This window comes from Pavona decussata, unplaced genomic scaffold (assembly GCF_977016875.1).
Source record: "Pavona decussata unplaced genomic scaffold, jaPavDecu1.1 SCAFFOLD_114, whole genome shotgun sequence".
NCBI lineage: Eukaryota > Metazoa > Cnidaria > Anthozoa > Scleractinia > Agariciidae > Pavona > Pavona decussata.
In genome coordinates this window covers 415,738-431,545 of record NW_028145528.1, presented here as the reverse complement: position 1 = coordinate 431,545, position 15,808 = coordinate 415,738, and the positions used below count along the sequence as shown (strand labels likewise).

The window sequence follows — 15,808 nt, the reverse complement described above, 5'->3', positions numbered from 1 at the left end:
CAGTCAATTCCAAAAGTCAACACAAAATGGCGAAGGTTGGGGATCTGTCAGACAACGAGAAATTGCTGTTTTCGCATCTCAACAAAGGTAATAATAAGGGTTTTGTTGGTAACAAGATATTTCTAGGTACTTTTTTATTCAGACTCGGCGTTTTTTACTTTTTTGAAGGCAATGATCAGGAGGCGATGAAACTTTTGAGTTCGGGGGATGTCAGAATAAACTGCCTGGACGAGGTATTTATTTGACTGAAGCTCTTTTATGTGTGGTGTATATGTTTTTTTTTTTTTGCCATGGATCTATTTTGGTATCCACGTACATAAGTGCATTGAACATTATCTTTTGTCTTAAACGAAGTTATTCCATGGTGTCTTAAATTTTTAGAACATTTTCCTCCAAGAAGAAAACGACTTTAGAATAATGATTGTTTTCCAGGCCGGAAGTATGTGAGCAGAGTTAAGCTAGATTTATACTCTGAGTCGATGTATCGTTGAATCCGGTGGTCAAATGACTTGTTCTTTTTTGTGGAGCTTTTCTAAACCGCTGCTGGCAGAGACTTATATTTATTAAATATTGTGTTGAAAGCGAAAATTTTACTTATACTGAATCTGATTACATGTAAGCTTGAAATAATAGCTTTTCTTTTTATCGACCTTGTTCTCTTTAACTTAACAACAGTTTTTTTTTTTTTGCTTTAAATGTTGATAAAAGATATTAGTGGCTCTTAAAAGTAATACAGTGTTATAATCATTTACCTTACAATTTTTTCTTACTTTCTAGCATGGAATGACCCCATTAATGAGTGCAGCATATAAAGGCAAGTCAGAAATGTGTGAGTTACTTCTAGCTCAAGGGGCAGATGTTAATTCAAATTACCATGAACACCAGGTAAAATAAAATTATTTAAAACCCACCCTTTTTCATTTATGCTTCGTAATCATGTAAAAAAACCCTCTGATTTATTCTACGGCTTCTTGTTTTGGTAGACCCTTATGTGCATGTCATTATTGCTTTCATGTGTTATAACTAATTGCCAAAACTGCAACCATTACCTTCTACAAGTGACTTGTCTCCAAACACATCAATTTTACCTACTTGAAAAAAACCATCGAATTAGTAAACTACATATTAACTTTATACTGACTAATATCTTGCTAAAAGTAATATTCTTAGCCAGGCCACTGCATCAGTGACTTGTAAAATGCAAGTATGACTCATCCAGAACATCCAGTATTTGCTTGGTAATTGGAACACTCACACCAGACATCCAGCTTTTGTACAGCCAGTGTTGCACAGCAGAATTATTGAGAAAAAATTAAAAGTTCTGTTCAATATCTATGTTACGGTATCTCAGACATAGTCAGAGGTAATTAAAAGTAAAAAGTAAAGTAGTATATTTAATGTCAATAACACAGGGAGTGCTTGTGCAATCTCCCAGAGTGCCCTGAGTAAAACCTCAGAATGAGAACCAACAACAAACTCAACCAACATATGACACTGGGTCTGGAATTGAACCTAGGTAACATTGGTGGGAGGCAGCAGTGTGCTCTCACCATTGTGTCATCCCTGCTTGCACTCATTCATTGAACATTACTTTTATAATAGTCATTCATGGTGAAGGTTTGAACATAAATACTACATCTTAGCTGAATAGTTCATTGGAGTTCTTGTTTACTCTATAGGTAGATAAAATTATAGTTATTTTCCATTTCTCTCATATTTTTCTATTTCAGTACACAGCCCTCATGTTTGCCTGTCTCTCTGGTAGGTAAATTAGCATCTGTTAGTGGTGTTTCATTCAAATTGTCTCTAGTCACAATTGTGTTCCACATTCTCAACAAGTGAAAGTTATTTCTTAACATTTTTTCACATCATTTGTTGGCTTTTCGGCATTTTTTTCCCCGTGCCAGTAGCTCCCCTAATGCCAACTAATCCATATGCTTGCAGCTTTCCTTGGAGTGTATTACTGTACAAAATTTTAAGACAAATTAATCATGAAGTTTAGCCTAGTGTAACAGTTCCTTAATAAATGAATTGGATAATGATTTGAAATTCCTGAAGCATCTTTGGCCACGGATAAGAGACTCAGCAGCCAACATTGTGTCAATAGACCAGTCAAAAGAATCGGCTAAGGTTACCGGGGTAACCCGCATGAAAATCCCTCAGTAAAAGCCATCAATCACACCACATATCAGTATTAACACAACTAATCAGAGACATGAAAAAATAAAGGCTATCAGCGTAAGCAGTTAAAATGCTGTGAAACCTACATCTTAAAAGGTGCTTCCTAAAATGAGAGAATCAACAATGCACTATATTGATTATTTCTCTTGGATAGGGTTTATATTGTGCAGTCAATCACTAAAAAGTATTGTCATGCCTAACACCGAGTGCATTGGTTACCATCAGTGAAATGGTCTGTCAAGCATAAATCAAATTTGATTTGCTATTCTTTATTCTTCAGGATCTGTGGACGCTGTAAGAGTCTTACTTGAAGCGGGAGCCAGAGTGAGTGCAGAAAATAATATTGGAAGAACTGCTGCTCAACTAGGAGCTTTTGTTGGTAAGAAAAAAAATAATGTCAAAACTAACTTTATAAATAAAATTTGTAATCTAGTACAATGTAGATATTCTTGGTTTTCATGTGACGTCACCAAATTCTAGAATGCAAAACTGGGAGGTCTACAAAATTTTTACCTTCATTCAAGGAAAAATTACCTAAAAATATGTCCTTTCACAATAATTTCTTAGCGGGATGTCGTACTTCCTTTTGAAAACAGAACAGTTCCAATTTTCGAGTTTTCAATAATTTGTGCGTGACATCAAGAGGACGGCCGTGACAGAGCTGTTCCGTATCTTAAAAATGCCTCTTCGGGTGATTTTCAGTATTCTAAACAATTTAAGTTTGAGGAGAAATATTTATATTAACATTCGAAAATTCACAAGGAAAAGCAAACCTCTTTTCTGGCAAAAGTGAACTCCAGATTTTTTTTCCTATTTCTGGCCGCCATGTTTGTGTCCCTCAGAGGGGCATCGACAACATGGCTTCTCCATACTAAGCTCTATAAATTTGTGTGAAACATTTTGTCAAATAACTCGAGTACGGGATACCGCACAGACCTGACACTTGGACAGGTTTCTTATCTACTTATCATCTATAACATGTCAATTGCTTGACTTCATTCATGGAATTGTTTCAATTTTTTTTTTCACGCACACAGCAATGGCGTGACAGTGAAAACCGGCAATTGTTGGAAACATCTGTACACCAAGGGGTTTCAACTTGAGTGTTTTTATTGCAGAGGTAGAGTTCATATAAACTCTTGTTTCTCTGAAGACAAGTGAGTTGCCCTTAATATCAGAGGTGTTCTAATGTTTCGGGGTATCACTCTCTGGGGCCACATAAGGAGAGGTTCCACCATGTTATGAGCTTCTACTGGGAGTTATGTTTTCACACTTATTCTTTGTATGGACAGCTGTGGTGTACATTTTCTGAGCTAAATAATATCTGCAATGATAAACTTAATAAAATTCCTTCTGCAGGTTTGTATTTAGGATCTTGATAAGAATAAGGCACAAAATGGTACATCCGGTCAGAAAATTTTCATCTTCTAATTAAAAATCAGTACACTGACGTTGAAAGTAAAAGTGTTAATCATGTTGTTAATCTTCTTGTACAGGACAGAATGACTGTGTTAGCCTTATAAATAACTTCTTGTCGTTGGAAGACTTGGAGTACTATACAAAACCCCAAGGTACATGTAACATGACTGACTTATTTCTTGTGTTGTAAATATTATTATTAATAGCTTTTGACTATATTTCAATCATGGATATATTCTGGATACAGTAATTTTCTTGGTGGCTGCTGGGATCACCGTGTAGAATTATGGCAAGCCAGAATATATTGTACAAAAGTTGGTCCTTGTTTCATCATCCAAGTTACTCCAGGTCTACATGTATAAGCATGTGGGTTCTCCCTTCCCATTTCTAGTTCCTGCCGCACAGGCTAGGTGGAGCCTCCATGTACAAATACCTTCCCCCTTCACAGGGAACAAAGAAGGAGAGTTGGCAGTCTTGTCAGCTCACAGTCGTGCTTGTGCCAGGTTTAAGGTCTCTGTACCAAACTTCCAAAGCCTCAGTCGTTGAAAGAGCAGACAAATTTACCCAACAGAAAAAAGCACTATCCAGCCGATAAAATGTGCTTCAACTCATACATACCATTCGCTGGATAGCAACTTATCTGCTGGACAAAGTTATCGACTCTTTGAACAACTGGGGTCACATGAGCAAAAGCTCGATATAGTAAGTTTAACATAATATTTTTATCAAAAATTAAATATTATTAATTTTTGGACTAACAGGTTTGGAGAAAGAGCCTAAACTATCAGCTGTCTTGGTGCCTGTGCTACACAAGTATGCTGTCACTCAAAACCTAAGTCCTGTCAAGGTAAAATTAGATTTAAAGTTCAAGGTTTATTCCAGAAATTGACTTCTGAAGTTCTGTTAGGCCTAGACTACAGGCAGTCACATATTTTTCTTAGGGATTTTTTTAAATTTTATTTGCAAAATCACATTACTTACATTACTTACAGTATGGTCTAAATACATCACTAAACAATACAGTATTCTACCTACAATACAATACTTACATTACTTTCTATACTGGTTAGTCTTACACTACCAACAATACAATACAACTCTACTTACAATTCAATACATACCGCTTTAAACATACAATTAACTAGATTACTTACCATACCGGTTACACACCTTTGAATTACAATTTAAAAAAGCTTAGCATGCAGGTAGCTATAAGAAAGAAATAAAATAAAATAATAATAATAATAATAATAATAATAATAATAATAATAATAATAATAATAATAATAATAATAATAATAAACCACTACAAGAAGAACAATATATAGGAAAACAGTAAAAAAAAAAAACCCGAATTTTGTCACTGAGAAAAAAAAAATGTTTAAATTAATTTTAACTTTCCTTTTTTCAACTTTGCATTAGGGATAGTAAAGCAGAGTTTATTCTGCAACCATTTAGCATCTTGTGTTGATTTTTTTGTTGTTGTTTTGTTTTTGTTTATTTTAGATAGCGACGTATCTGCAGGATAACCTAAACCTTGTTGAAAATTCCAAAAGTCTGGTAAAAGTTCTGGAGCTGTTAGTGGAGTCAAATGTGAAGTCGTCAGAGATGCATGAGGTTATTGCAATGAAGTTGCACTACCTTGCATTCATGTTAAAGAAGTGTGCTCGCTGGCATGACGGTTTGGATGGAAAAGATGGAATTGAAGGCTTCATAAAATAGTGAGTAAACATTTAGATGCATAAAGGTTGCACCTGACCTTAGCGCGAGTCATTGCTATCGGTTTGAGCAGTCTTTTGTAGCAGTTACTTTTAAAGAAACGCTGTCTAAGTTTTGGATGGTTTCTATTTTTGGGTATTTAAGGACGGTGCCCCCTTTTGCTAGTGCGCATGCGTTCTGCACAAAACTCTGCTTACCGGGTGGTACAAAGGTATTTTTGCGCAGTTTATGACTATGGGGAAAAGAAGATCTTAGCAAGGGCTACATAATGAAATCCAAAAAGAAAGTTGGGGCTAGCCACGCATTTGCCAGAGATAAATGAGCTTCAATTTTCGGAAAAAAAAGAAACGCAATATAATATTATTGTTACAGCTGTATGTATTTTAAAGCTTATTGTTGTGTAATTATCGCTGCAAATGCTGGGTTTTTTTCTTCCAACAGTCCCTGCTAAGATATGATCTGCTTTTCTCGCATAGTCATGCACGGCGCAAAATATAATTCTGTACTAGGAGACACCATCTTTAAGTAAAACTGTTTTCCTTGTATGGTCTATTTCATCGATAAAAATGTGAAAATTGAAAGCACACAAAATTTTACAGCACATAAAACATAACTTTCGGGGTGCCTCTGCTCTCGTGAGGAGCATGCAGAGGAGTCGTCATGACGGCAAAGCCGGGAGCAGTTCTCCACTCCTGGCTGTATGTCTTTGTTGAGTTAGGTACTGCACTTGTAAAGGTAGCTTGTTCACTTACCTTTTATTTTCTCACACTGATCGTTGGATGCATTAGCAAAATAAAAATCGCAGAAGATTTACATAACAAGGTTAAAAGCAAAGGGGTGGGAGTGAGTGGACGTGGACTGCAAAACACTCGTTTCTTCTCTTGAAATTACGGAGGAAGTCTCGAATCGCCGAAAGTCCAAATAGTGAGGCGCGAAGCGCGCGCGGAAAGCGTGGATTCTCGCGCGCGAGCGTCGTCTCTCCCTTGTCTTACTCTCCATTTCTTCGCTCGCTCCAGAAGTTTAGTTCAAGGACCGGACGAGTTCGTATGATGGGCCCACGAAATAATAGTATACGGTCTGTTTTGTGGTCTCACTCCCTTCATTGTCTTTTAAAAGAAAGAAAACGCTGACTCTAATAGTTTAACTTACTCTCAGTTGCGAGCTAAGAAACTAAATAGAGAAGTGATGAGCCTTTGGCCAAACGCTCTTTTCTTTCCCAACGTTTTCTCCTACAGTCTAACAAAAGGTCGATCCTCCGATGGGTTCTTCCTGAATGTTGAAGATCTTGTTCGGCAGGCCATAAAGGAGTTTGACTATCCTGAATGCACCATATTTAGACAGCTGGTTCAGACGGTAGCACCTATAGAAAAGGTACGATTCTCCACTTTGCGCTCTGTTCTCTTTTTACATTAATCAAACGTTAACTTTGATGATTTGAATTTCAGTTTTTTTTTTCACAGAAAGAAAAATGCAATAAGAATTTTTATACTTCAGTGCGAAGCGCTTGTTTGTTTATTCGTTTGTTAATCGATTGTTTGCTTGTTTGGTTTTATCAGCTTAGTTGATGATGTAATTTGGCCGCCGTGAAGAGATTCGAGAGCTGACGTCCGTTAGCCCTTAAGGTTACCCGATATCTTCAGAGGTGTCTCGCGTTTAAGCGATGTAGCGCGTCCAGTTTAAACTGTAGATACCTAAACCCCTATATCAAATTGAAGCTTATAGAGCTCACTATCAAACCATACCAAGAATTTTGAAATAAAATAAATAATCGAATTTTTCACGACCTCTAATTGCGAGCGTCCGAATCACCTTTTTAAAGCTACAAGTCAATGTGAATTTTGTTTTTTGCTAATTTAATTTTCTCCTCTGCTTCCGGACCCAAAGCGCTAAAAAGACGTGTCTGCGTTTTGCCATATTCAATCGCAGTGAAAAGTTATAGAGCATTTTTGAAATAGGATGAAAAAAATGTGGAGTAATCGTACAAAAATCGCTCTCGGAGAAAAAAATATTTCGAAAGAAAAAATTCGCAGACGCGTTTTTGTTGTTTATATGTTAAACTAGCTACTGTCCAAATTTGAAGGCAAACGGACAAATTCCTTTTACGTTTTAGCTCTTTGAAGAGGCTCCTCCAAGTGAAAAAAATTTATTCGAGAAAACAGCGCTAAAAATTCGGCAATTCATTTTATTTCAAAATTCTTGGTTTAGTTGGATAGCCAGCTCTATAAGCTTTAATTTGATATAAGGGTTCAGGTATCCACAGTTCAAACCGGACGCGCTACATCGCTTGGACGCGAGACACCTCTGAAGACACCTCTGAAGGTACCGGGTAACCTTAAGTTTGATCAGAGGGAATCGATTCGTTCTGACGAAGGACTAACGCTCTAAACGTAAGCTCGCTAATCTCTTTACCGTAACGGTGGCCAAATTACCTATATCACCTCAGTATTAGAGCGGCTTCCAATTGAGTGTCGTAAGACCAAAACCAAAGTAATTACTCTGGCCAATCGCAACAGACGTAAACAACACAACGAGCCAATCAGAATTCGCAGCAAATACATGTAACTGGCGCCAAGCGCGGGAAAACGCGTGCGGCCAAAACACGATTGGTTTTGGTGTGGATTCCCATTGGTTAAGAAAGTGTCGCGAGTTTTGTTAACCAATCACAGAGCGTAGTAATGTAAAACCAAAGCAAACGTGAAATTACTTTCGACACTCAGTTGGAAACCGCTCTAAAAACAAATATTCGTTTGTTCTCCCCCACTGACGTAGCCTCATACGCAGACGTTCGGTAGCTCTTCACGCCACACGCTCTTCCCCACAAAACGAGCCAAAGAACTTAGCAGGCTACCACTGACGCAGCACCACAGTTTCTTTGGAAGCTAGGCCGCTTTTCTGTTCGCTAGTTCGTTTGGTTGGTTGTTTACTTTCTTTGTTTGTCGGTTTGTTTTTAGGGGCTTGATCCAACAGCTCTTGCTGTTCTCACCCAGAGTATAAATGGTCTCCGCTGGTAGGTTGTCATTGAATATCTAAGATTTTAACACTTCTTTAATGGTACGTGACTCCGCTAGTTAAGTTTAGCGGACTTGCTAAAGGGCTTAGCTATTATCATTCAAAAGAACTGCGTCAAGTTCGTCGCTCACAAAGAGTAAAATGAAGCTTCCTGGGATATATCTCTTTTTATTACTTCGTTAAAACTTGAAGTCAAATCTCGTGTTCGTAGTCGTACTCATATTAGGATCTAAAGGTCTGCACCGGCTGTCGACGCCGCAGCGGTGGTAACTAGAAGGAGTTCACCACGCTTAAAATATTACATCACATTTCCTTTCACTGCGCATATGCCACTCATTGACATTCCAATCCTAGCAGTATGCAGGATGTTTGTCCCATGAACCTAGTTTAATGGCCTTAGCTCCCACGAGTCTCCTGTAGCTCAGTGGTAGAGCATCCGAACTAGTAATCGGAAGGTCGTAGGTTCGACTCCTGATAGGAGCACTCGGAATTTCTTTTTCCGAGTTTGTCTGTGTCTTTACTGAATAATACATCATTCTTTGAAGCAATAAGTAAGCAGTATTTACCATGGAAGACAGCAAACCAATTCCGAGTCTCCGGGGGGAATCGAACCCAAGACGGTTTCCTCCCCGGTCAGATGCCCTAACCAGTGAATACCGGGACACTCATGCCGAGCTTCGCCATTCAAACAGTGTTGGTATATGACACTCCTCTGGGCCTGCATACCGATAGGATCAGTAAAGTCCACAGCTTCCTGCGTGGGCAGTGTTAGATATGCTGCTGCTGATTTTTGGAACAAAATGCCTCTAAATCAAGAATGCAGCATCTCTTCAAAGTTTTAGAAAAGAACTAAAAGAATATCTGCTAACATCCGAAGCTTGAGAATGACTTCCTGCTTAGTTATATATATTTTTTCTTTTTCGTTACTTATTTGTTTATTTATTTATTTGTTTATTCATTTACTTTTGCTAATATAACCTTTGTTTGCTTATTTCCATGTATGCTCGCTGGGTAAGATTAATTTAAATGCACGATATCTTTTGTTAAGAATGAGATCAGGTGCGTTTTAACCCCCATAGGTTTTCGTTTGCACTCCTTCCCATTTTTCTAATCCCTGTTCCTTGCATTAATGTTGTAAATTAGTATGTGGAAATAAAGAAACTCGAAAACTTGAAACTTAAAAGAAGGAAAGATAGGAAATGCGGAGTTTGGTCATTTGATCAAAAAACAGGAAGCTACTAACAAGAAAGTGGGAGTGGAAGTACGCAGACCTTATTCCCTTAGTTAACTATCTTAATCATCCATCTTACCATATCTCACTTATTGCCATGTACTTTGGCGTTTTAATAAGTTTTCTGATAATAGGAAAATAACGCTCCTTCAAGAATGAGCGTTAAAGAAAAGTTTATAGACCTATTAAAGTCAGACTAATATGAAAAACTGCTAAGTGAGCACAACTACTTATTTTTTCACGGAATATAACAAGATTCCTCGTTCGTTTTCAGCGCGGATTTTAGCGATTGCTGTGGGGTTTGCACCGAGAAACGAAATATAAAAAAATGCTCCGCTTGTAAATCGGTAAGTAATTTTAGTGTATCGAACTGCACTTAACCAAGCTGTGTGTGCTAATTTTCCTAAGCGATTTCCACGCATTCTGTTTATCCTGATAAACTCTCACCTTCTATTTCCGGCTTTGGTGTTGTCAATTCTCATGTTCGTCCGGTTATGAGCAACACTTTTAAAACTTTTTTAATTCTCTGATAAAATATATTTCTTGAAGGGTTTTTGCCAAATCTGGTCTCAGTTATATTACAGGTATGATTAAATGGACGGACTTCCAAGTTGCCTTTTCTAAATTGTTCAAACCCGTTTTGAACGGTTCTTCCTCTTGGGTTTACCCGTTAGTATCTCGATAACCCCTTCAGACCTCCTACTAAGTCAATAAGCAGCCGTATTTATTGTTCCTCATTAGGTTGGTTATTGTAGCGTCAGGTGTCAAAAGTTGCATTGGCACACACATAAAAAATTTTGCAAGCAGTTGGCGAAAGACTACGAGAAACAACTTGCCGCAAAGTTAGAGGAAGAAAGACTTGATGAAATGAATAACGCTAAAGAGGAAAACTCAAGTCAGATGAATGGTGAAAATAAAGAAGAGTCTTTGAACTGTGTACACTCAGAAACTAATAATGAAAGTAAAACAGCCAGCCATCAACATGAAGATGTGAGCGAGTCAAAACCTGAGTCCACTGACGAGCAACCAAGCGGTGTTCCTGAAGAGAACGCTTGACACTGCGTCACTTACGTGTAACAAAAAGAACGTTCTTTACGCTGTTTATTTATGAAGTAAATTCTTTATCCGGTAAAGTTGTTAAGTTGTTTCTTGTTTTTAACAAAAGTAGTATATACAATTCTGTTAAACACCAATTTTGCGATTTTTGATCCTACTTTACATGTAATAACTAACTGGGAAAAGTTTGCGGCTAGCTATTTTGCAGTAAGACTGTTCAACATAAATGTACAGAAAAAAAAGGAACGATTTGTATTTGCTGGTCTGTTCCTTGACAAAGGAAATATGTGTAAACTTAACTAATTTTTGCGTGTTTTTTGTTTTGTTTTTGTGTTTTTTCTTTTTTTCACTATGCTTTGTTTTTCCATTTCCAAACCACTCATGATTTTCGTTTTCATTGTCATTGGACATCAAGATTCATGCAGTACAACGTCAAGCGCTGTTTGCAACTGATAAGCAAAATTCTACACGGGATATTTACACTTATTTATACCACTTTACGGTTGTTCTCCAAAACGTGCTGCAAATGTAAATCAGTAATTCTTTAGTGAAATACGCTGTCTAGCGTCTGTGAAATTTGTAAACGAAATGAGCTCTCCATGAACTACGTGAAATGAATAACAATTTCTGACTTTAATTCCGTTGCTGTGTTTGGAAGCCTTATTTGAAATGAATGCATCTGTCGTATAAAGCCCGGGGTAACATGACAACACACTATATTTCTTCGTTCACCGTTTATTGCACGTGAAGTCGTACATCAATATTGTTTATGTTACAACTTAACCATCAATTGACTCTTGGAATCTTAAAATGCCTTTTGAAGTTCCAAAAAAGGGAAACATCTTTTAAGATTTGAAGTGTACAAAATCTTGGTATGCAGTTATTACTACAGAAAATTAGTGCTTAAAAAATTCAGTACTCTCATAAAGTTCACTCAGAGACTAAAAGTTTATAGAACTAACTCACAGGCCTCAAAATTTGCCTTAGAGTCAGATTACTTCCACCAAAAAAAAATTGGCACATTTTGCTGGTTACAAGTGAATGTCTACTTAAGATGAGTGGCGAAGAGAATCTAACTATACCAAATGCTATTCTTTGTGATCACAACTGCTTTTAAAAAACAAACTGAGCTATTGTAAAATGCAGGCATCTCAATTAAATAAGGAGGTTAAGCCACTGCCACTGGCAGATTTTCAGCCAAACTTTGCAAAACCAAACAAACGTTTTGTTCCTTTCCTGTTTAAATAAATATCTCATCGTAGAAGAGTTTCGTAATAACTCACTTTGGCGATAGTTGCCGACACTAGATTTTTGTGAATTACAGTGTTGTACCAAAATTACATGGGGATAAAAACAGTTTCCGAAACTCGTCCACGAAAATTTACTGCTACCCAATCCTTTGTCTTTTTTTTGTCTTTTCTTTCTTTTTGTCTTTGGAAAGAAAAGCGCTGCTAGTTCTCAATCTGGTGCTGAAATTGGCTGCTAGTGGCATTTTCATCTTCCGGTTGGATGCTTATTTCCTTTGGTAGTTGTTTTACAGACACGGTGGTCACATTGATTGCATTGCGACCCATTATTTCCAGCTCGGTGATGCCTTCATCATGTCCTGTATGGGTACAAACCAGCCAAATGTTACTAAACCATACGCTTAAAGAAACTTTCCCCATATGCTTTCCACAGGGATGTAACATCAAGGCCATAGTAATTGACAAAAACAACTTCTTTTAGGGGTGGGGATGACACAGATACTGTTAACTGGCATAGTTAACATTGTGGCCTCAAATAAACACAAGAAACATGTATTTCAAAAAGGATATAAGAGGATACAAAAAACTCCAACAATACACGAAAAATCTGCCTCACCAATCACCTCACTGAAACACGCTAACTGTGTCAAAGGATGTATGCCTAGCGTTTGACACGCATAGTACAAAAAGTAATGCGCTTTTTGTTGCTATCAGATGTAGCTTAAATTGCTTTCAAATGTTGCCTGATTTACACAAAGGTACCTTTGATGCGCGTCAAAGGTAATACCGTTGACGCTATGTAAAAGTGCTTCTACTGATTCAAATATGGCATGCAGAGGTGACTTTTTCAGTTGGTGCACTTTTGACACGCCTTTAAAGTGAATCAAAGGCTATCAAAACCAAATTTCCGTGCCTATTTACAAGCGTCGCCAAAATTCCAGAGTTGAGCTCTGGGATACCCAGCTGAAATATCTTCATGCGGAAGCCAGAGATGGAAGGTCAAGACCGATGCTGCTTCCAATCACGTAACCTAAAAGAACTAATCAGTCGAGCCCGCAAGGCAAAGAAGTTTGAAAATGCCAACTCACAGTACACAGACGTCGTTGGGTGACCATGCGGGCTTGCAAGTAGACGAAACGTTCCAAAAGATATTTCAAAGCAGAATTGCACGTTGCCAGTACCAGAGAAAACAATACTGAGACCAACTTGAGTCGACTTTCAATTCTCCCGAAAAAGGGAAGAATCTCGTGCTAACAAGCGCGCTAATGTGAGCTTGGCCAAAGTAAAAGCAAGCCACCAGATGGTAAGTTATCGAAAGTACAGACATTCTGACCAAAAAGAGTTACAAGCCGACACAAAGTATCTCCACTGCCTCAACTTGTGATTCTGTTTGGTTAGGAGCGGAAAGGAGCAACCATACGCGAAAAACTTGCCCTCGCTGTATTCTACCTTAAAACCTTACCTAAACGTGACCCCCAAGCCTAGAACTTAACCCTAAAAGTCCATTCTTCTCCACATCAAAACCCTGACAAAATCTTTCCATCCATAAAAGTCCACCATAAAATTCCTAACCCATCCAAAGTCCCCAACCACCAATTTCAAACCCAAAAGCTAGTGGCCTTCGCATCTCGCCACCACTAATATAACTGAATGCCCCCTCTTTCCCCCCACCCCTCCCCATTAATCCGGGTTTTAACTCCTACTATAAACGTTTGAATTCTCTTTCAACCAGAGCGATACCAGAAACCGGTTATGCTATAGTCCAATTCAACGCTTACCTAAGTTGTCTTGACCGGAGATGGTGGAGCTTGTAGGCCTGATTTTGGAGCTCACGCAGTGAAACATTCGAGTCAGCCATCCTGTTAGGACGCTTCTCACCTGGCAAATAAAGGCCGGAGTATAAGTGTGAACGCGTGTGAATGAGGGCGTAACTTGTTAATGCGGCAATATGATTAGTTGGATAAAAGTTGAAGTTAGACATTTTATTTCGCGTGTACAGTTGAGCTTGATTAAAGGGACAGTATCACGCTATTTTTAGTAACGCATTGAAAATCGAAAAGACGCTATTCGGTTGATAGCAGCCAAGATATAATGACCAAAATTCCATTAAAAGACTCAGATATTTTTGCCGTCAGATGACCAAAATAAAAATGGGTTCAAATTTGAAAACGTCGGGCCGACGTTTTCAATTTTCGCTGTCGTAATGTACTAAAAATCGGTTGTACTATATTTGGTTCAACCTTTCGTCTCAGTAGAATCACAACTCATATTTCTTTAAATTATCGATTTAGAAATTAATTAACACAGTGTTCAAAGTTGAAATTTAATGAATTTTTTTCCAAAATCATGATATCTCTCATGATACTACCCCTTAAAGAATATTAGAATCCACCATAATCGAAAAAGATGGTGACTGGTACATTTACCCATAGATCCTAGAGTACCAAAACCCTAAACACGCTGATAAAAAAGCACAGTATAATTCTGACAACTTCAAACCAACCATACACAATGTTGTTAGTGCAGGGATGAAATTCGCAAATTTATGGCTTTCTATGTGCCTATTGACTGTGTTAGGTTCTCAAGGTATTGTGGTAACATGTACAGCCGCCATCTTTTTCTGTACGATGGATTGGAAACGAAACCCTCTTCCATCACCCACAAGTCCGATCGAACAGGCAGAAATGTCGAGGCGTGGTTATCGTAGCAGAACCGTCAGAACAAAGTAGAAATCAGCAAGCATGTTTCTGCTCCGGCAGAGTAGACGAGCGTTCGAATCACTAGGCCAGCCCTGGGATGATTCTCCATATTCCACGTCCATTGTGTTGTTCAGTCAAAATCTGTCACGTGTATCTCGTTGTTGTCTAATACCAGTCTATCTTGTGGTCGTTTTAGTGTGCTCTTTTGACTTAGTATATGGTGCACCACCATCATTCAGTCTTGGCCTGGTGGCTTCATTTAGATGGTTTCACTTAAACCTCAAGACTCAACGGTTAGAACCTCTTATTACAGCATGAGTAGCAGCACAGCTAAAAAGCTACTGCCCAATAGCTTTGGTTTGAATACCGGCCACGGTAAAGGATCCACAAGCGCAAAAGTCAAGACTTAACTATCTATAGTATAAACAGCACAATAGGAAAGCACAGCTTTCATTTGAGTGGTCATACTGTTTAGGATTTTGCTGACTGGTTCATCAAATGTGAGAGCCACATTGACTTGACGCCGGACTGTACTTCAACACACCGGTGCTTTGTTCAGTTTTACAATAATTTATCTTCCTACCTTAGGCGTAGAAAAGGTGTAGAGCACAGGATTGACAGCGGAATTAACCGGCAGAACAAACACTGCAAACCACACGTAAACCAATCCTGAAGGATCGTGGAATTTGCCGATAAGAGCGAGAATACTCATGATTATAACAGGCACCCAACAACTGAAGTCCGTTAAGACGATAGCGAACACTCTCCGTGCCAGGGTGGACTCTCTTTTGAGGCTCGTGGAATTCGTTTGTGATTCTCCATGAGCTTTGATCCTCTGTTGTGATTTAAACACTGTAAGGATAATGGCGATGTAAGCTGCCAGAATGAAGAGGAATGCTGCGAGATTCAAAGCGATAAACACAGCAACTGAATACTCCCAGCCTGCCAGCCTTTCTTCAGATAACTGAAGAGGAAGACATACTGACGAACGACCTTAGGAAAGAAAATAATGCAACAAGTCTTTAGTGGAATTCAATAGGCCTTATCACGGTTTTCGACGCCATTTTGACGAGTAGGCAAACACGTCTGAAATAAAAGTGTTTGTATGGAAATCCGATGTCAAATAATTTTCAAAAAACAGCGCTTCTGAAAAATTCATGAATTGGAAACTTTTGGCACTAGGAAAACGATTTTAAGAAATAAATTGGAGGGGTGTAGCTGTGCCAGAAAGCGTCCAGTCGAGTTTT

The 15,808-nt window shown here is 38.3% G+C and overlaps 2 protein-coding genes across 9 annotated transcripts in view; one reads left to right on the top strand and one right to left on the bottom strand.

The window, feature by feature from the left end:
• The first annotated feature begins 11 nt into the window (after positions 1-11).
• LOC146470002 (ankyrin repeat and MYND domain-containing protein 2-like) lies at positions 12-15,286 on the top strand. Of its 4 annotated transcripts, none has more exons than XM_085122108.1 (12): positions 12-87; positions 169-233; positions 778-885; positions 1,731-1,761; positions 2,462-2,560; positions 3,678-3,752; positions 4,362-4,447; positions 5,107-5,321; positions 6,555-6,690; positions 8,271-8,326; positions 9,834-9,906; positions 10,301-10,918. In XM_085122108.1, exons 1-12 carry the CDS (start codon positions 27-29, stop codon positions 10,613-10,615), a joined length of 1,320 nt encoding a protein of 439 aa, XP_084978234.1. In that variant the 5' UTR covers positions 12-26; the 3' UTR covers positions 10,616-10,918. The 4 variants fall into 4 exon arrangements, with proteins under 4 accessions (XP_084978234.1, XP_084978237.1, XP_084978235.1 ...); XM_085122111.1 differs by lacking the exon at positions 10,301-10,918 and adding an exon at positions 15,150-15,286 and having other exon boundaries at positions 17-87; XM_085122109.1 differs by having other exon boundaries at positions 17-87; positions 10,278-10,554.
• Positions 11,335-15,808, bottom strand: part of LOC146469997 (uncharacterized) — a 92,604-nt gene continuing 88,130 nt past the window's right edge. For all 5 annotated transcript variants that reach the window (XM_085122085.1, XM_085122087.1, XM_085122089.1 and 2 more), the window contains 3 exons: positions 15,145-15,554; positions 13,641-13,740; positions 11,335-12,221 (listed from right to left, as the gene is read on the bottom strand). In XM_085122085.1, coding sequence (XP_084978211.1) covers positions 12,067-12,221; positions 13,641-13,740; positions 15,145-15,554 — 665 coding nt within the window. In that variant the 3' untranslated portion in view covers positions 11,335-12,066. The remainder of the gene's footprint in view (positions 12,222-13,640; positions 13,741-15,144; positions 15,555-15,808) is intronic.